Source organism: Colossoma macropomum, unplaced genomic scaffold (genome assembly GCF_904425465.1).
Source record: "Colossoma macropomum unplaced genomic scaffold, Colossoma_macropomum, whole genome shotgun sequence".
Classification (NCBI taxonomy): domain Eukaryota; kingdom Metazoa; phylum Chordata; class Actinopteri; order Characiformes; family Serrasalmidae; genus Colossoma; species Colossoma macropomum.
The window spans coordinates 7130057-7152438 of record NW_023494804.1 but is presented as its reverse complement, the minus strand read 5'-3'; the positions used below and the strand labels follow the sequence as shown (position 1 = coordinate 7152438).

The following is a 22382-nucleotide window of genomic DNA, read 5'->3' as shown; positions in this document are numbered from 1 at the left end:
TGCCTGGAAATTAAATAAATACTATTACACAATACTACATGTACCCACTACCATTGTCCCTCATGACAATGTTTGACATATAAACTTCAATATATCAATTCAATACAACAAACAATATACAGTGCACACACAGCAGAGCTTCAGTCTGAACCACTGTGGATGGTTTGAAGGTTCAAAATAGGGAAACGCATTAACAACATTAAACAAATAGCAGCGTTAACAATTTATCACATTAATGCATTATTAATACATTCACTTTAACATCCTGAATAAATGCATAAAATATATATAGACGTACTGTTGCCTGCCCAAATGAATACAGCGAATATAAAGAGCATAAAGATGCAAGTACAGAATAGATTGTTTCCCAGTCCAGTCTTTAAGGATTCCCAGACAGTCCATATTTATCCCAGCTCCCAGCAGTATTCTTGATTTTCTTGGTCAAGGTATGGTGGGACTGTGGAAAGTCTGGGGCTTCTCCAGGCATGGATTGGAGTGCGGCAGGTGAATCTGATGTGTTTTAAAGTGCTTAAAGGGTAAAGGGGAAGTGGAGGTTTGACATTGTACCTAACTGTGTTTGTCTGTTTTCCGGCAGCTGGAGGAGTCAGAGTTCACCTCTGCAGCTGCCGTGAAAGCTCGCAAGTCAATGGAGCTGGAGATTGAGGACCTGCACATCCAGATGGAGGACATATCCAAGGCCAAGATGTCTGTGAGTCAATTGCGGGCTTCCCTCCACCACTATTATGCAAATTTGGCAAATGTGCATAAAAAAGCTGGATGGAAAAGCCAGAAACTCCCCAAAATCTCTACAAAAAGTTTATCAATAATGGAGAAATATAGTAATGTAAACAGATTTTTCTAATAAGTGATGCTGTCACATGTTTCTGCTGCATCTGATGATCTATATACCATACTAAACAGCAGACCATCAAAGGTACTATCACAAGGGGTCTGGAACCCAAATGTTAAGAAGAGCCATTTTGTCCTTTCAGCAAAAATCAAACCACCTTGGGAGCCACAATATTTTAGGTTCATTTTACCATCTTGGCTGTAAATATGTCTCAGTACATGCTAAAGGCTAAAAAACGTAATATAAACAAAAACGCAGACTTACTTTGATCTGCTTTAAGCTTTAGCTCAGCTGTAGCCGCTTTTCTCGCATCTCCAGCAGGAAACTTTTTCAAAAGTAGAATAGTAAAATGTCTCTCATCTTTCGCCAGCTTGTCGTTCAAATTTTCCCATTCCACCTTAAATGGTGCCTTCTGTAAATAATGAATGAATTCAAATAAGTCCATTCGTTTTGAAATTATTGATGTTCATCTTAAATCTTTCTCTTGGCCTTTTGGTTAGCAACTAACTAGGCGAGATTTAGCTGCGCTGCTATGTGACCAGCAGTCTGTGCGCCAGTTTTCAGGGTTAAATGCTGGTGATTTATCAGTTACACATCAACGATTAGCAGAGCTTTATTTTACTGTAAAGGAAGATTATTTTATTTTTACCTACAAATCGAATTCTGCTGTGGAGCCGCAACAGGGCAGTAAAAGAGCTGCTCCGGAGCCGCATGTTGCCGACCCCTGACTTAGTACAATAGTGTTGGAATTGAGACAGCACTACATCTGGACTGCCCAGTGTCTTTGAACTGTTAGGGCTACAGCTATGTACATGTGATGGAGGGCAAAACTGCCCTACCAGGAGGTGCCCTACTCCTCCATTCTTGTCTCACGTCATATTGCGCATGCATGTGCTGTTATGTTTAGGATTTTGCGCATTAGAATTATGGAAACACTGATTCAGTTCCCATTTTCTTTTAATGCTTTTTCAGAAATTGGTTTTAAATTTGCGAAAACGTTTGAATGAAAACCCCACTAGTCTCTCTCTTTCTCTCTTCCGCTTTCTCTCTCACTCTTTCCTCCTCTCTCTTTTGCTCTGGCAGCGAATGAAGGGCGTTTGACTGAAGTTCCGCAGCAGGCGCACGGTGTAGTAAAATAAAGAAAGCCGAGAACATTCATGAGTAGAGCCGCGTACTGCTAGTGCATTCTCAGCATGACGGCTTTTGAATTTGAATCACTCTATTAATATGCCCTGCTGTTTACATTCAAAAAAATGCTGTAATTTCTGTAAAACAGTATGTGTGCTAGCCAAGATGCCCAGATAATGAAGAATTGACCCAGGCAAAGGCAGCGAAGGTCCACATTTAGAATTCTGTTCTACTAGCAAAGCAAGGCATCTCCCAGATTGATTCGACTTGCTGTGTTTTCAGAGGACTTGAGGGAATCAGTTAGCAATGCTAACTGACGACTATCGACAAAGTGTTCATTCTCCTTCCATACGCGTTGTCTGACCCTGAAAAACACGAAACACAAGTCAGCGTGAATCATTCTTCTCAAGGACAGCCGTGCATCGGCTGTGTTTTTTTGTGGAGGGGGGGCTTTACACACTGCCCCGCAAACCCATCTGCCTGAGATATATTGCATAATTTAATATGAGTAGGCTGCCCACCCCTGTTTTCAGTGTGCTAGATTCATTCTCATCTACTGTGTAGGGGTGGCCTTTGTTTTTGGCGGGCGAATGCAGGTGCAGGCTGTACACCGATGAGCTTTGCAGTTGGTTATTGTGTGTTATTGTGTGCGGTTATGGGGGAGACGACGGGAGTTAAAGCATGTAATCTCCTCGTCTCTGCCTGAGCCAACAACATGCAATTACTCTGTGTAATTACTGTGTTCAGTCCTGCTCTGTTTCTTACTACAAAACGCCAGAAACATGGTCATTAAAACTTTGCTGGTGCTTGCTATGGATGTTAAAAAACGCTCTTTTCAAGTTTTAAGGATATTTTTATTCAGAACTCACAGATTACATGTGGATTACTGCAAAGCACATAGCTTTTTGTGACAAAAGAAAGAGAAAGGACCTCAATGTCAATCTTACAGGTTCAGAGAGAGGCGTTTTCCAAGCTGAAGGACCTCTATTAGCCTTCTTATTTATCTGTTTCGTTCCAGTTTAATTCAGTCTAGTTTTGTTTGTGTAGTGCTTTTTTTTTACCTTACATTTTGTCATAAAGCAACTTTACAGAATTCTGGTTGCAGCTCCCTTAATGAGTGTCGCTGAGGAGGACAGTGGCAAGACAAAGTGACCTAAAAGCATAAGGAAGAAACATTGAGAGTAACCAAGACTCAAAAGCAGAGCCATCTAGCTTTAGGGCGCACTTGGGAATATATAGTTTGAGATGAAACGTGCGTTTATAAGAATAAAAAGATGAAATTAATACAGAAGAAAGATCCATGAGATAGGCCAGCGGCCGATGATTCTGGTCAGCTTGATATAGGGCAATAATGTCCAACTCCAACAGGCCCAGCTATAGCAGCTTAACTAAAAGGCAGGTGTATATATGGCTAGAACTGTAGTTATTTTAGCTTAACTATATAGCTATATATAGCTATATAGCTATAGCAGCTTCATTAAAAGGTACGCCAGTAGCTGCAAAGCTTTAGTAGCTTTATTAAAAGGCAAGCTTATAGCTATATAGCTACAGTAGCTTTGTTGAAAGGTAGGCCTGTAGCTATGTAGCTATAACAGCTTTATTGAAAGGTAGACCAATAGGCATGAAGCTATAGCAGCTTAACTAAAAGACAAACAAGCTAGCTACCAGTAAAAGGCAAGCTTATAGCTATATCGCTATTGCAGATACGAACAAAAAGCCCTGTAGCAATATAGTAATTGTAGCATAATTTAAAAGGCAGCTCTATAGCTACAGCCACTTAAGGCAGGCCTAAAGTCATAAAGTTATAGCAGCTTTATTAAAAAAATGCCTATAACTTTAAAGCTATACAAGTTTTATTAAAATGCAGATATATACTTTTAAAGCTATACTGGCTTCATTAAAATGCAGCCATATATTTTTAAAGCTATAGCAGCTTTATTAAAATGTAGGCCTATGGTTATAAAGCTGTAGTAGCTTTATTATATTGCAGGCCTATAGCTATAAAGCTATAGTGGCTTCATTAAAATGCAGGCATATATCTTTAAAGCTATAGCAGCTTTATTAAAATGCAGACATATATCTTTAAAGTTATAGCAGGTTTATTAAAAGGCCAACCTGTAGCTATAAAGCTATAGCAGCTTTATTGAAATGCAGGCCTATAGCTATATAGGTATTGCAGTTTTATTAAAAGATAGGCCAAAAGCTATATAGCACCTTCAACTAATGCTCTGAGAATGGATGGGTGACAGCACCATGTTGGTTTTGGTGTTCCATTGATGCCTAGATCTGGCTCTTTATCTAAATAAATATAATATTAATATTAATATTTTAAGGTTGTTTCAGAATTGAGTTCTTCAGGAGCTCATTATTATTGAATTTATTATGATTACATCTTGTTTCTGACTATTAATTTGCCATCTTTGCAGGAGGGGCCATATATTAATGATAATAATGGCACGTAAATGACTGTTACAGCCCTGTGGGTGGCTGTGCTGGTCTGTTTTGAGCTGCTGATTGGTGTGTTTAATTAGGACTCCTTCCACATGGTATTTAGGGATGGTCTGTTTAATGTAAGGGTGGTGGGCGCGTGTTGCGGGTTGGCATTTGAACACTCATAAATCTCATTTTTGTTTCTTGGTTGTGTCTTGTTGTGCTGTGGGAATAAACTGAGCCTTGGATTTCAGTTCAGGAACCATAAACAAGAAACCCAGATATAGGTACCAACTACTAGGGGGAGAGGGATCATTAGCCCCCCCAAAACTAATGTGTGTGGGGAAATACCCACTGATTCCCGCTGCTACAGCGTTAATGACTTTGTTTTCTAACATATAGTTTTCAACACTCGTAATTATTGCCAGAATTTCAAATTCTATTGTGAAATCAACTAATCTTAAGATATTTTCTATAATATCTCAGCAAATTACTGTGAGGTTGACTTTGAGCTGTACTTCACAGCATTATAGGAAACGATAGCAACTGGGTTCAAAAGGCATAAACATTTTAATAAAAACCTTTTGATACAAAACATAAAAACAAAGTTTTTAATCCTTAAGTTTTAAAGACATATAAAGTTTCATGCTGGGCTTTTTTAAATAGTTTAAATGCTGGAACATCAAGATGTTGACAAAAATGTTCTTTGTTAGTATTGGCAGATATATGGTCATGTAATTCTATGTAAATTCTAAGCAAATTAAAAATGTCTGAATAATGCGTATTTCCATTTTAAAAATGCATATTTGCGATATTCTATATACAGTGTAAAACATGATGAATAAATATGTTCACTGATGTTTTTTTTTTATTTTTAAATAACATATTTTGCCAGAATACTTTGACAAACCGTTAATAAACACTGTTTGTTGCTGCATCTACAAATACAAATTAGGCTGTACTATGCACAGTGGAAGTCATTGTCAACAATGTCCAGAACTGCTGCCAACTTGGACTGATGCACTGTAGAAACTTGTATTGTGGTCTGACAAGTCAACATGTCAGATTGTTTATGGAAATAATAGATGTCGTGTTCTCTGGGCCAAAGAAGTAAAGCACCATCCAAAAGCCACTGTCTGTCATGGTATGGGGGTGTATTAGTGGGTAACTTGCACATCTGTGAAAGTACCATTAACACCGAAAGATATATGCCTATTTTGGAGCAACACATCACTGCTGTCAGAACAAAACCTTGTATCTCCATATAGGTAACTTTACAGGAGAAGGAAAAACATTCTTAACTTTTAATGAAAGTAAAAGGATAAATCATTTTTTCCAGGTAATTTTGTGCCATTTCTGTTGGTCCATTCATCATAAAATTTTGGTACGTTCTAAAGGGCAACTGACCATTTAAAACTATGTTAAAAAAATGAAAGATGACAAAAATGGAGATATGAGGTTTTGTCCCTGACAGCAATGATATGCTGCCTTTTAGACGTCGTCTTTTTCAAGGATAAATATGCTTATTTTAACATCACAATGGCAAGAAACATTCTGCATGTTACAACAGCACGACTGCATAATCAGAGTGCGGGTGCTCGACTGGCCTTTCTGTCTCATTTTGAAAACGTGTGGCACATTATGACGGGCCCGTATTGTTGTACAGCTGAAGACTTGCAAAACTAGCTGATCTGCTTTCAGATCTGTCTCAGGTGGTGTTGACACCAAATATTAATAATTCTTGTTAAGAGAAAAGGTGGCGTAACACAGTGGTGAACATGCTCCTGTCCCAACTTTTTTGGAACGTGTTGCAGACATCAAATTTTAAATGAACATATAATTACAAAAAAATAAAAAACAGAGTTTGCAAGGTGAAACATCCAATATTGTGTTTGGTACCGTTTTTAATTTAATAGAGGTCAAATAGAATTTACCAATCACTCTTTTCTGATTTTTTTACAGTAGATTACTGCCTTATTGTGCTTACTGTGTTCCATTACATTTACAGTAATGTAAATATACAGGTGTATTTTGATTACAGCTTATCACTGCAAGTGTACAGCAGAATACAGTTACAGTAATCTTGTGCTCCAGGTGACTATGAAGTTGTTATTTTACGGTTATTTACTGTCAAGATGGTACAGTAAATGACTGTAAAAGTAATGCAAGTAGCAGCCAGATATATACTTAATTGTACAGTGGATTCTTTTTTATAATATAGCAGAGAGCTACAGCTGAGGAGAAGTTCCTTTTGTAGCTAAGATGGCAAATAATGAGAGAGGTGAAGCTGCCACTGATGATTTATATATTTTTTCAGTGAAGGTGCTCATAGGTCTGTGAAAGCAATCCATTAGTAGCAGAATATGAACTGCCATGCGAAGTTCAATGGGGTCCCTTCCCCTTGTGCGGTGTAACTTGGGGGGGTCACTACATTACTTTTAATAAGCGCAACATAACTGCAAGTGTATGATAATGAAAATGAAATCATTTTAAAAATACCCATGATGAACGTTGTCGGGAATGAAGTATCTTTGCTCTTTTCTTACATCATTGCTCTGTCTGTCTCTCAGCTGGAGGAGCAGGTGAGCCGGCTGCAGAGAGAGAAGAACGACCTGCAGTCTCGTCTGGAGGAGGACCAAGAGGACATGAACGAGCTGATGAAGAAGCACAAGGCAGCTGTGGCACAGGTTGATCAGGAACTCCTGTTTTTCAGCCCCATTAATGCCACTGTCATTGTGCAGTGGATGTTTTAAGAAGGTTGTGAAGGATTGATACGATTGTGTTTCTTTTGCTTGCAGTCTGCGAGAGACCTGGCCCAGATCAGTGACCTGCAAGCTCAGTTGGAGGAGGCTGCAAAGGAGAAGCAGGAGATTCAAGATAAGGTACTCCAACATAACCTGACAGGTCTCCAACAATGGTCTAAATTGCAGTAATGAATTTCACTGAGGAGATCCCTGAGTAGGGTTATCCCGATTTTCAACAAAAAGGCCTAATAAAGAAAGGATATACACTCTTAAAAATGGTTCTTTAAGGGTTCTTTAGCAAAGAAAATGGTTCTACATAGGACCATGAACACTCAACGAACCCTTTGCATGATTACAGGGTTCTTTGCATCATGAAAGGGGTTCTCAGATGGCTGCAAAATGTGCTGTAGATGGTTCTATATAGAACCTTTATAAAAATGGTTCCATATAGCACCAAAAAGGGTTCTTGTATTGTAACAAGCCTGACATTGTAACATTAGAAAACCTCCTTTTTGGTGCTGTGTAGAACCCTTTTCAAAAGGAACATCTACAGCATATTTTCAATCAATTTGAAGACCCCTTTCATGATGCAAAGAACCCTTTAATAATGGGAGAGGTTCTTTCTTTGAATGTTTCTTTATGAAAGAACCCTTAAAGAACCATCATTTAAGTGTATAGTATTGTACAACGCTGGTCTGTAAATTATAGAATTACAGTGCACCTTAAATGTAAGCTTTTATTCCACTATACAGTTTTCTGCAAAAGTCAGAGCCTTTCAGTTTGATTCAGTTTCCAGTCAAAACTGCCATTAAGTAAAGTTATTTATTTTCCAGGAGATATTTCTGAGATTAGATATAAGATATTAGATATAAGCCTTATCATGCTAGTAGCTAAATAATTGGCTGCTTATTACTGTTATTAGGTAAAAATAGGTGAAAAGTATTTTCTAGAACCCTTTTATTTATGCATTAAACATCATAATCTCATCCTCTATCAAGCCAATACCTGGTAACAAAATTTTCAGGCCAGGCTAATAAGCATAACTTAAGTAAATTAAGCGTTTTCTACAGCACTTATTAAGCCTTACTGAACCAGTTGGTAGTGATTAACTGGAACAGTGATTAAAATGAATTAAGCATTTTCCACAGCACTTTTATTAGTGTGTTATGTAGTTTATAGGTTACCATTTTAGGTTTAAAACATGCTTCACTTTATGTAGCTGTTTTCTTGTGGGGGGTAAAAAAAGGAACAACAAAAATGGAAAGAAAATAAATGAGGCCTTATTTTTTTCACCGGAGATATTAGATTAGATTAGATATAATATAATCCACTTGCATAAGGAAGAGGAAAATCCAAGGAAAATAAGTGGGGGGGAAAAAACAAAATTCCAAAATTGGACTTATTAAAAGATATGGAGTAAATGGAACTCCTAACAACCACCTGCAAGACCTGGTAGACCACCAACACTGTCCCCATCAGATAAACATCACTTAAAGCTTTCATCTTTGAGAGAGAGGAGAAAATCAAGCTCCACTCTTGATTCAGATCTGAAAACATCCACAGTCCATCCTTCCACTGTGAGAGGACAACACAGCGCTGTGGGTCTGAAAGGATATGTAGCTGTTCAAGAAGCTCTTACTGAGAAAAGAAATAGACAAAAGAACAACATTTGCACTACAACACCAAAACTGGATTTCTGAGGAGTATAATTTTACAGACTGATGAGTCTGAAATTGTAATATGCATTATGCAACCAACTTCAAAGACCGAACTTTGGAGATGTAGCTGCAGATTTCTTTGAAAAACTTGAAAGCAAGTCTTCTGAAGAGAATGGAAGCTGTAATAAAGGCAAAGTGTGGACTAAAGATTATATTAAGTTGTTGAGGCGTCTGTGTAATTTTCTATTAAATATATATTTTAGGATTTCTTTGTGACAAAAGGGTGTTTTTTGACATTTGTAAAGTGCTGTATGGTTACAGATTAGCCTGACATCATGTACCAATACTTAAACTTGTATGGAAACTCTCTAGCTACATTCTACAGTTTTAATTACAGTTCACTTCTCAAAATAAAGAAATAACTAAATGCAATTAGTCAACCAAGAATGTGACGGATGATCATCTGACTGGTCGACTTAGTTGAGGGGACAGTCCTAATCCTCGCAACAGACCAGTCACTCCTCTGTGGGTTGAACAGCAAGCTCATGCATAGAGCTGTGCTTTGTGTCTCGGAGCGCTGGTGGCAGTAAGATAGCCCTAACAAGCTCATATCTTCTGAGATCCTTATCTAAAGCTAGTGTCCCTGCAGTGATTAGCTGCTCCCTGGACAGCCACAGTTCACTTTCTTTAATGACACCAAATTGGGAGCTCCAGATTGGGCCTTTTTCTGATGCAAAGCTCCTTATTTTTAGAAAGCCGCGTCGGGTCTGAGGCAGTAGTATTCACATCATAACAGCCAAATAAGAGCGATTAAATAGTCAGTATAACATACAGAAGAAGCTTAACAGCTGCCTTCCTGAACGAACAAGATAGCAAACCCTTGTCCGCCGTTCCTCAAAGCCAAGCGCTTGTTTGTTATTCCCTCCTGATTCCCTCTCTTCTGTCAGTTATTAAAAGAGACAGGATCTTATCTTGGACTTTTAAACTTGTGCAGTCGAGGCACATCATCTGCTCTTTGCCTATGACGCAACACTGAAGATGAAAGTTTGTTTTAGTAGTAACTCTTGGAAAAATTGGTTCGTGTTAGTTGGGTGAAAATTGAGGATTGACTTCGGGAAAAAATACTACCAGCCATTGACTCTATTGCACTATTGTCATTGTACAAGCACATCATGACTGCTCAGTTTGATTCTTATGCTTGTAAAAATAATAATAATGAATAGAGGAATTAAGTCTAAATAAAATTAAGTTGTTTTATAACCATGTTTTTGTCATCTGATTCAGTCCTAATACTTTAATACTGAGTATTGGCTGAAACTGATCTGCTATTTGTATTTTCATAGATAATACAGCCACACAATTTCGGTAAGACGCGCATAGTTGGTAGTTAACTGGCTTCTTATTACTGTGTTATTAAACAGTAACTACTGTGAATTAAGCATCTTGTAAGGCTCTTATTAAGCCTGATCATGCTAGCAGCTAAATAATTGGCTGCTTATTACTGTGTTATAAGGTGATAAAATAGGTGAAAGGTATTTTCCAGAACGTTTTTATTTATGTATTAAACATCACAATCTCAACCCCTATCAAGCCAAGATCTGGTAACTAGCTTTTCAAGCCAATAACATGAACTAACAGCTTATGTACCATGTTAATAAGCAGTAAGTTGGGTAAATTACGCATTTTCCACCACAGCTATTAAACCTTACCAAGCCAGTTGGTAGTGATTAACTGGCTGCTCATTACTACATTACTAAACAGTGATTAAAATGAATTAAACGTTTTCTACAGCACTTTAATTTGTGTATTATACAGTGTATAGGTTGTCGTTTTAGGTTTAAAACATGCTTCACTTTAAATAGCCTAGTCGACTAGGCTGTCTTGAGCATTATCTGAGTCAAGACTGAGAAAATTGTTATGTGCTGTTGAGACTCAAGAGCACACTTACAAAAAAAATGGTTCTTTAGTAAAGAAAATGGTTCTATATGGAACCATGAACATGCAAAGAACCCTTTGCATGGTTAATAGGTTTTCTGCATCATGAAGTTCTTCAGATTGATGAATAATGTGCTTTATATGGTTTTATATAGAACCTTTTTGAAAAGGGTTCTATATAGCACCAAAAAGTGTTCTCCTATTCTTACTGGCTTGACATCGTAACAATAGAAGAATGCTTTTTAAAAAGGTTCTATATAGAGCCATCTACAGCACATCGATCTCCGTCAATCTGAAGAACCCGTTCATGGTGCAAATGTAAACAGTACATGGTGTTTTGTTAAATTCCTGTTAAATTTTACTGTGTTTATGTTTATTTGTATTTATTGTTGTTATGTAGTGTTTACTGGCAAAAATCGCCAAAACAATCATTCAGTATGGAACAGTGGAAAGTAAAGAGATGATGGTTGATGACCTTAGAGCTGATGACCTTAGAGCTGATGCCCTTAGAGCTGATGACCTTAGAGCTGATGACCTTTTTTGTTGTGCAGCTCCAGTCTCTGCAGAGCCAGCTTGAGTTCCAGGAGCAGTCCATGGTGGAGAAGTCCCTGGTCAGCCGGCAGGAGGCCAAGATCCGCGAGCTGGAGACCAAACTGGAGTACGAGAGGACCCAGATCAAACGCCTGGAGGTGAGAGAGCGAGAGAACGCTCTCTGTGTGGGTGGCCGGGTTGCTAGGCTGTTCATAAGTCATTGAGCATTGAGCCTTAGAGTGGAAATGAATTGATTTCCTCCACTCCCACTCAGAGACATACACTCAGCCTACAGGAGCTGTAGACTCGAATTCAGCATCAAGTTGCTCAACATTGATTTAATTCAGTTCAGCTTATATATACAGTGTTCTTAGCAACACTCATTATAACAGCAGCTCTACACAAATACAGGTCTAGACTTCTAATGAGAAGCTTCCTGTTTCTGTACTGCTGAGACACAATAATGGTTCATCAGATTTTTGTGTCAGACTGGGTGTGTGTGCGTATGGAAGCCCTTTTTCCGCCAAATAGAGGAGAAAACATTGCATGTTTTTTTTCTCTTTCTCTGTTACTGGTAGCAGTCTGTTAAAATATTGACTTAGTATTTTGAAATAATTGTTGTTTTCTTGAAATAGGTGCTTTATATCCCCAAAGAAGTGCATATTTTCTCTAAATATTGCTCGGTATTTCAAAATAATGACTTGTTTTCACTAAATATTGACTTTCTACCTCAAAATAGTAACTTGCTTTCTCAAAATATTGACCTATTTTCTTGAAATAATTACTTATTTTCTCACAATATTGTCTCAATTTCTTGCATTAATGACTTATTTTCTAGAAATAATGATTTTACATCAACATAATTACTTATTTTCTTGTTTATATCTTGAAATAGTCATACTCATTTCCTCAAATTATTGACTTATTATCTTGGAATATTGACTTTATATTTCAACATAATGACTAATTATCTAATAAAATATTGAATCTCAAATTAATTCCTTTTTTCTTTAAATATTGGCTTAATACATCTAAATTAAGTTGACATCTTGAAATAATTACTTATTTTTTAGAAACAACAACTTTATATCTCAGAGTGGTTACTTATTTTCTTCACATAGTGACTTTATATAGCAAAATAATTGCTTGTTTTCTCTAAATATTGTCATATTCTAGAAATATTGGCTTAGATAGATTAGCTAGAAATACTAACTTATTTTGTCAAAGTGTTGACTTAATATCTTAAAATAATTACTTGTTTTTAGATAGACCAACTTTATAGCTCGACATAGTTTCTTATTTTCGTAAAATATGAAGTTATATCTCAAAATGACTTTTTTTAATATTGACTTAACATCTATGTAGATAATGTTGACTTTTTAAAATAATTGCTAATTTTGTTGAAATATTGACTATACATCTCAGAATAATGACTAATTTCTTGAAATAATGACTTAATATTTCAAAATAATGACTTTTGACTATGTCTCAAAGCACTTATTTTCTCAAAATAATTAAAATCATATCATATCACCTTTTTCCCTAAAAATTGACCTTTTATGTCAAAATTATGTCTTACTTTCTGCACATAATAACTCATTTTGAATTAATGTTTTTTTTTGCTAAATATTGATTTTACATCTATTTCTAGAGGTTTTGAGATACATTATTATGAGATGAGACATTATCTTACATGGTAAGTCATTATTTAGAAAAATAAGTAATTGTTTTGACATAGTCATTATAACGAGATTATAATAGGTGATTTTTTCTCTCCTACCTGACGGAATCAGCTTTCATATTCGTGTGTTATCATGCAGAATAATTTGACTGTCTGCTCTTAATCTCACATCAGGGGTATAAATATCTGACCTGAGTTCTGCTTCAATTAATTTATGATTCTTTAGGGAATTATTCAGCAAATCACAAATCACTCAGTCAAATTGTTTCGAATTGGTACGATTTTAGTTCAGTTCAGAATTAAAAATTCACTGAATGTAGAGATGGAGGGAACTGGAGTCACTGTTTGAAACAAATATTTTTTACTTGAAAATAGCCTTAGAATTTCATTTTGGCCCAAAAAATGAGCACAGATTGAATTTGTATAATCAATTATACAAAGTTCTGACATTCCAAAATTGATGAAGCTGAATTAGCAACTTCGGATCAATTCATCGTGATGCATTGTTTTTACCCTCCTTTCCAATAAAACCATCAGTGTTCTCCTCTTCATCACCCATTCTCCCATCTCTGCTCGGCAGACTCTGGTGGCACGGCTGAAGGAGAACCTGGAGAAGATGACGGAGGAGAAGGACCAGCGTGTGACCGGTGAGAACCGGGAGAAGGAGCAGAACAAGCGCATGCAGCGGCAGATGCGCGACATCAAGGAGGAAATGACTGAGCTGGCCAAAAAAGAGGCAGAGGCCAGTCGCAAGAAACATGAACTGGTAAGCTGGTTCCTGGTCCATTAGATAAAGAACAGTGAATTAGCAACTAGTCAATCCAGTCCAATCCAGTCCAATCCAGTGCAATTCAGTGCAATTCAGTTCAGTTCAGTTCAAAGCAACAGGGAATGACTGGTGAATTCCCTGTTCCTACAGGAAATGGACATTGAAAGCCTGGAAGCAGCCAATCAGAGCCTGCAGGCAGACCTCAAATTGGCCTTTAAGAGGATCGGGGATCTGCAGGCAGCCATTGAGGATGAGATGGAGAGTGACGACAATGATGACCTCATCAACAGGTACGTCCTCCTAGCAGAGTTCAACCCTGTTGCTGTCTTCTCACATTATGCCTGTGCCAGTAAGAGAATCCACACAGTGCCCCGCCTCCCTTAGCGCGTTAAACCAGTGCAGCTCAACAGCTTCATTTCTAAAATGATCTCATCTATGTTGTGCTATTAATGTAGACTATTACATCATCCAACATATAGCTTAGAAGCTCAGTTATGTTGACGTGGGAATACTAGTGTCTCGCTATGGTTTGCATAAAATAAATAAATAATAATTTTTTTAAACTGCTTTTGTTTAAAGCTGAAACAATTATTCAGTCATTATTGATATTTGTAACACTGCCAATAAAAATAATCAACAAATATTTCTGTTGCTGATTGTTTGTGTACATTTTCAAAGCGATGTCCAACCTAGAGTGACTTAACAACTTAATCTGAAGAGGGCAGCAATTCACTTATAGTGTCGGACCTACGCGAGCAGATAGCGAAAGAAAAAGAACAATTATAGCTGAAAGTTGAAAACAGAAATATAGTCTGGTAGCATTTTTTTAATGAAGGTCAAAGTAGTAACATACAACATGCGCAAGTCTGACTTTGCTTTCCATGGGAGCACAACGTTACCATTACAGACATCAGCTCATGTTACATTACTAACATTAGTCACTGGAATATTCAAAGTTCATTAATTTGAAGTAATTAGCAGCTTCTTCAACAATACTGAACATTTGGCAGCTCGTCCCATCACAACGTTACATACCTCAGCTATTAAATTACATACAACTGATTTATTAGCCGCATATATTTCACATGTGAAATGTGCCAAAAATGTGTTTTCAAAAAACAAATAACAAGTAACCCCACATTTCTTACATGTGAAATTCATATGACTTTTCTGTAAATATACAACTTATTTTACATATTTCATGTGAACAAAAGTGTCATGTCCTCATCTTGGAACCCTGTTTACACACAGCTCATCTGGCGAATGAGCAAGTAAAAAAAAGCTGAATTGGTTAAATGATGCTGCAACCTAAAAAGCTAGATAAGCTACATATTTTTTAATAATTAATAATCAGTCATTTTTAGCTATTTCTTAAACAAACACTTCTTTTTTTTTTCTTTGGTGGTAATTTAGTTCTTGGTGAACAGAACTTCATGTTGTCAGAATATTACCACAGTTCCCATCATATTTAGAGACCACATTTAAACAGATGAATCATTTACTGGATGATTAATTCACATGAATAATAATAACTGTCAGAGTACTGAAGACACAATTTTTTGCAGCCGTAGTGCTGTTACTGCTGTAACTCTGTAAACAGTCAACAAGCACAGGCCCGTCTCACATTAAGAAATGATTTTATCTCCTGCGAATGAAAAGCTTCAGGTTTATTATATTTATGTTAAACTTTTTTATACCCTGACCTTTTAATCCATGCCTTGTGTTTTCAAATGCTTAGGAATTCAGCTGTTTTTTTCTCTGCTTATATTTTAGGAGAAATGATGCTTCTACAGACACCATGCATTTAAAAATACAGTTTCTTGGTAGATGAGATCAGCTTTAGCTGTGTGTTCTTTATGAACTCAAATTCATTTTCTTCTTTTATCTCTACTGTATTTGTGGACTGTGGTTTTTCTCTCCCTGTTTGTGATAGTGGACTGGTTTAATGGTGTCCCCGGAGCCTTTTTCTTGTATCTGTTGTTTTTTCCCCCTCTTGTTTAGCGTCCCTCTGAGGAAGCTGCTTTTCACCAAGCTGGAGGAGAGTTCTGCTATCTCTGTGTGGCTCTGAAGTAAACATTGTAGAGAGTGATAGTTTGTACCTCCCCTTCAGTTTCTTTCCCCAGGCAAATAGCAGGTCAGGGAGACTCACTGTGTAAAGAAATCAACCACACACATGCATTCACTCCCACGCCCATATTAAAACTCATCTTTCCTTGAATATAAATCTATTTTGATACTACAGCACTGTGCAAAAGTCAGAAATCCCCATTTCCTTTATTTCATTTTCAGTCAAAACAGCCATTAAGTATAAGTTATTTATTTTACAGCATCCGGAAAAAAGCAGAAAACATATTTGACAAAGTTACGCAGAAGCCTCAACAACTAAATGTGACATAGTTTACCTTTATTACAGCTTCTCTTATTTTCAGGAGATTCACTTTCAGGTTTTTGATTGAATCTGCAGGGATATTTTTACACACCTGCAAAGTTCAGTCGTAGAAGTTGGTTGCACTTTCTGCTTCTTTCTTTCTGCATTACAAAGTTTGCTTAGCAGGCCAGTTAGGTCATAAACAGTGGAGGTGTAAAATAAACAATGTTCTAGTATTGTGAACATTTGTTGATGTCGTTGTCTTCAATTATATTTTTCCACACTTTCAAAGTTCAGTCTCAGAAGTTGGTTGCACTTTCTGCTTCTTATGATCTAAGTAATCTGAACACATTTAGTGATCCTGAGGTCTGGACTCTGGCATGGACAGCCCATTGGCTTCTTCTTGACAGCTACACATCCTTTCAGACTGATTTATCTTTTTACCTGTGGATTCTTTGAAATCTAAAGCAAAAGTGGAGCTTTAGTTCTCAAAGACGAAAGCTTTAAGTGCTGTTTATCTGATGGGGACAGTTTTGGTGTCTACCAGGTGTTTCAGGTGGTTGTTAGGAGTTTTATTTTCTCTGTATCTATTAATCATTTTTTGAGCTCCAGTTTTGGAAACTCCTGATTTTTCCATTGACTTTCTTAATGGAAAATCCCCTCAGAAATATCGCTTGAAAAATGAATAGGTTTAAACTCAATGGCTGTTTTGACTAGAAATGAAACAAACAAAGGGTGGTCTCTGACTTTTACACAGTACTTTGTGTAATCATACAGCGTTCTCCATTCCTTTCAGTTCCACCACACGGTAAGGAGGGATTTCTGATTGGGCCTCTCTTTTTCCTTTGTATGATCTGAAGCTCACTCATCTTCTTCTCTCTTTTCTTTTCCCTTTCCTCTCTGTGTGTATGTGACAGTTTACAAGACATGGTGACAAAGTATCAGAAAAGGAAGAACAAAACGTGAGAAACCTGAAACGCTCGTCCTTTTTCCTTTGAAGTTCGGTCTTCATTAATCACGAGCGCGGCAGAGTGGTGCTGCATTAATTCTCAATGTGGAACTAATCGAATGAAACTGCGATGTGAATTTTCACACATGCCATTATGACGTGTGAAACTCGATGACACTGGATTACTAACGGGTCTGTGTGAAAATGTGGTTTGTTAATGCAGCACCACATCTGGCTGCATCCTCATAACCACTTTCATGTGTTTTTATGTGTTCAAGCACTTATAAAAAGTAACATCCAGCATCCCACATCTGTTTTATCTCATATGCATGGATCTGACCACTCATCGCATGTGCCCCATGTGTCCACTCAGTGTGTTCGTGCCTCATTGCTTCTTAAGTTCTTAAGTTCCTAAACCTTGTATGCAGGGAAGGGGGTCAGTCAGACTCCAGTCTGTTTACATATTAGACCTCTTCTCAGGTCTGACCTGCTGGCTATTGGCTACTTTCATCACATACGATGATGTGCAGAAGTCTTAGACATCAAAGTACATTGTTTAAAACCATTAATCTATGTAATAAGTCTGTTTTGCGTATAAAAATAGATACATAAAATCGTTGCCTATTGTATTAATGTTATTTATATTTATTCTAATATTAGTGGGTTCTTTGTACACAGAAATGCTTACTGCCTCCCAGATAAACAGCTTTTTAAATCTAATTATCTCAGATGCCTAAAGCTTTTGCACAATGCTATATGTTAGAAAGCTTTTCAATGAGTTGAATACTTTTAAAGCTGCAGCATGTTATGATTGTAAAGGTTTCAAACATAAAATCAACTATTATTATTAACTATTTTATTTTGAATGTTATATGACTAAATTACCTTTTCTAATAGTTTAATTAATCTTTTAATATGGTTGGATGGAAGTGTAAGTACCTAAAATGAATTTTATTTTGATGTGCTGAAAATGTAGAAGGTATGTAGAATGATGTAGATGATGACATATGACATATGTTTATTCGATTATTTAATAAGAAAATAATGGGCACACAAATATGTGTCATGTCACTGACCCATTACTACAGAATTATCCGTATATTGAATACTTTAAAATCAACCTGAAATCCAAATTGAGCTTTATTACCTTGTTTGTTTATTTTGCTGGTCATATTATGCAGAATTTTGCTGTTATCTTTGATCAGATTGTAATAATGTTTGCTCTAAAATATCTTCTGATTTTTGATTATATAATTGTGCACAAGTGGACCTGAAAAAATAATATTAACTTGACTAAAATAAAGTTTCCCTCCCACTTCCTCCTACATATCATCAAGAGAAAATACTTTTAAAAATAGGAAAATCTCCCTGATACTGTGTTTCATGCAGAAACATGTCACAGTATGGGTGATGTGAACAATAAAATATGAACAAACTTTGAGTTGGTTTGACAAAGCTGGCTAAATTGCTGTTCCAGCTAGGGTGGCCATGCAAGGGCGCTGTTGGGTGTTTTTAAGAAGTTGCTAGATCATTACTTTGGTATTTGAGTTGGTTGCTAGGGTGTTGTTAGAGGGTTGTTAGGGTCAGGTCAGGGGTCGACAACATGCAGCTCTTTTACTGCCCTGTTGCGGCTCCACAGCACAATTAGATTTTTAGGTACAAATAAAATAATCCTCCATTGCAGTAAAATAAAGCTTTTTAAACAATAAATGGTCTTAAATGCTGGAGTTATATGTATAACTTATTATTACTTTTACTGCTTATTCACCCTTTAGCCCTGAAGGTTGGTGCGCAGACTGCTGGTCACCATAGCAACGCAGACAACAATGTCGCCCAGCTAGTAGCTAATGAAAAGGCAAAGAGAGAGATTTCAGACATCAAAATATTTACATTTGTAAGCACTCAGCCAGTTTCCTGATATGTTTAATCTGCAACGAGAAACTGTCAAACACTAAAAGGTTGCAAAACTGAACTCAGCTTCTCATTCGCCAGCTTCTTGTTTGAATTTTTACGTTCCACATTAAATGGTGCAACAGTTAGCTACATAGTTAGCTACATTCTGGCACCTCAGGCACCATTTAAGGTGGAATGAGAAAATTCGAACAAGAAGCTGGTGAATGAGAAGCTGAGTTCAGCCTCGTAAAAAGTCGAACGTTAAGAGACATGTTACAAGAAACTATTTTACTTTTGCTGAAAAGTTTCCTGCCGGAGATGCGAGAAAAGTGGCTTTAGCTGAGCTGGAGCTTAAAGCAGAGCAAAGTAAGTTTGCGTTTTCGCTTATTTTATATTTTTAGCCTATACTAATATATCGTAGCATATACTGAGACATATTTACAGCCAAGATGGTAAAACGTTACTTCAGTAAAATGGACATAAAATGTTGTGGCTCCCAAGGTGGTTAGATTTTTGTTGAAACTTGACAAAATGGCTCTTTTTAACATTTGGGATGCCGACCCCTGGGTTAGGTGATAAAAATGGTATCTCTAGTTTGCTAAGAAGGTGGCTATGGTGTTCCAGGTGGTTACTAGGGTAATGTTAAGTGGTTTCTATGGAATTGTAAGTAATTACAAGGTTGTTGTTAAGTGGTTACTATAATGTCTCTCATGATTGCCAAGGAACTGCTGGGTGGTTGTTGTGGTGTTCCAGGTAGTTGCTAGTATGAGGTGAATCTGTATGGGATTTAAAGGGTGAGAAAAAATTGTAGCAGCTGAGGCTTGAAGATATTGTAGAAGATGTAATGTTTTGTCAGGAATACCAGTAAAGAGAGAGTTACAGAAGCGAGAAGGGAGAATATGAAGGCATAGACCGGAGATTGTGCATCTGTCATGTTAAGCTTGGGGTGAAAATTTGCAATATGTCTCTGGCCAGTGTCCCAAAAAGAAAGTGTTTTTTAAAAGAAAGTGAAAAAACAAAGATTACACCTAAATTGTTAACAACTGAGGAAGGTTTAACCATCACCCCATCAGGGGAAAATTGGGAAATCTGCCCCCTAATGCCCATCTGGAACAGCAGTTCCTGTGCCACTGTTCTGTAAGGCTGAGGCAACAAATGATCTGACCAATTTTACAATAGTTTTGAATGTTTTAGAATCTGATTTTAGAACCTATATGCTATGGAGGTAATGTCAATGATTATGGAGTATTGATTCCTTCAGAGCAAGATACACTGGGGGACGTATCTTCCTGCAGAGTATGATTTATTTTCAAACGTTAACTAGAACTGTTATTATGAGCCTGTAACGGATATTCCAGCTGTGTGGTTTGATTAATGATGCGCTTTTTTGTGCATGTGTGCGTATAATGCAGTGTGAGCGTTTGGGTGTGGATGACTGAGCAGTAGCAGTAAATGGAGAGGGGGGAGTTGCTGGGGGGGGGGTACCTACAGCAGCCTTAATGATCAATCTAATTGGGTGGAACAGAGATATGCAACCAATAGGACCGTGTTGTCACAACTGATTAATGTCCAGATCTGGGCTGGCCATGCGTGTTTGTTGCTTAGAGTCCCAGCAGCTCCAGCCCCAGCGCTCTAAGGCATGGGACGCAAATTGGGTGTGACATCAAGTGCAAAGCACTCTATTACATAGCGCCTCTGTCCAAACGCTGCACAGCTATTGTGCGTATGTGCATTGCATGTGTGTCACATCTGACATATGCTTTTGAGTCCTTCATGTTTTCTCATAAACCTTTTAAAGGAGGATCTAACTTTGGTGAATGTGTGGTACACTAGTCAGAGACCATGCTTGATTTGTTTTATTCCAGACAAAGTGGTCATTAGGTAAAAGTTATTCATTTTTTCAGGAGATAGTTCAGAGGAGATTAGATACAGTGGTGCTTGAACGTTTGTGAACCCTTTATAATTCTCTATATTTCTGCATGAATTTCACCTAAAACTTCCTCAGAAGTCCTAATAGTAGATAAAGAGAACCAAATTAGACAAATGAGACAAAAATATTAGACTTGGTCATTTATTTATTGGGGAAAATGATCCAATATTGCTAATCTGTGAGTGGGAAAAGTATGTCAACCTTTAGGATTAGCAGATAATTTGAGTCAGGTGTTTTCAATCAATGGGATGGCAGTCAGGTGTGAGTGACCACCCTGTTATTTAAGAACAGGGATCTATCACAGTCTGATCTTCACAACACATGTTTGTGGAAGTGTATCATGACACGAACAAAGGAGATTTCTGAGGACCTCAGAAGAAGAGCTGTTGATGCTGATCAGGCTGGAAAAGGTTACAAAACCATCTCTAAAGAGTTTGGACTCCACCAGTCTACAGTCAGACAGATTGTGTGCAAATGGAGGAAATTCAAGACCATTGGTACCGTCCCCAGGAGTGGTTGACCAAAACAGATCACACCAAAAGCAAGGAGTGTAATAGTCCGCGAGGTCACAAAGGAACTAAGCAACTAAAGGCCTGTCTCACAGTGGCTAACGTTAATGTTTATGAGTCCACCATCAGTAGATCACTGAACGACAGTGGTGTACATGGCAGGCCATGATGAGACCAAAATAGATCTTTTTGGTTTAAATGAGGAGTGGTATGTTTGAAGAACGGAAAACGCTGCACTCCAGCATAAAAACCTTATCCTATCTGTGAAACACGGTGGTGGTAGTATCATGGTTTGGGCCTGTTTTGCTGCATCTGGGCCAGGACAGCTTGCCGTCATTGATGGAACAATGAATCATACCAACAGATTCTAAAGGAAAATGTCAGGATATCTGACCGTGAGCTGAAACTCAAGAGAACGTGGGTCATGCAGCAAAACAATGACACTAAGCACACAAATCGTTCTACCAAAGAATGGTTAGAGAAACATAAAGCTAATGTTTTGGAATGGCCAAGTCAAAGTACTGACTTTAATCCTGTAGAAATGTTGTGGAAGGACCTATAGCAAGCAGTTCATGGGAGGAAACCCACCAACATAACAGAGATGAAGCTGTTTTGTATGGAGGAATGGGCTAAAATTCCAACAAGCTGATGTGCAAAACTAATCTACTCACAGATGTGTAATATTGGATCATTTTCCTCAATAAATAAATGACCAAGTCTAATATTTTTGTCTCATTTGTTTACTTTGGTTATCTTACGACTTCTAAAGGGTTCACAAACTTTCAAGCACCACTGTATAAGATAGTACACTTGAATAAAGTCATTGGAAAATAAGTGAAAGTTTCCAAAACTAGAGTTCAAAAATTATTAAAAGATTAAATAGGACAATGCAAGACCTGGTAGAACATTGCAAGAATACTGTGAATCAAACAAAGAAGGATTACTCAGATTGGAAGAGAAAGAAAGTGCAACGCACTTGTAAGACTGAACTTTGAAGCTGTGGAAAA

The 22382-nt window shown here is 37.3% G+C and overlaps 1 protein-coding gene across 1 annotated transcript in view; it reads left to right on the top strand.

Annotated features, from left to right (window-relative positions):
- Positions 1–22382, top strand: part of myo18aa (myosin XVIIIAa) — a 148372-nt gene that overhangs the window by 114405 nt on the left and 11585 nt on the right. Inside the window, 7 exon segments of the mRNA XM_036595280.1 lie at positions 596–709; positions 6979–7095; positions 7207–7290; positions 11297–11434; positions 13538–13723; positions 13877–14016; positions 17012–17056. Coding sequence (XP_036451173.1) covers positions 596–709; positions 6979–7095; positions 7207–7290; positions 11297–11434; positions 13538–13723; positions 13877–14016; positions 17012–17056 — 824 coding nt within the window.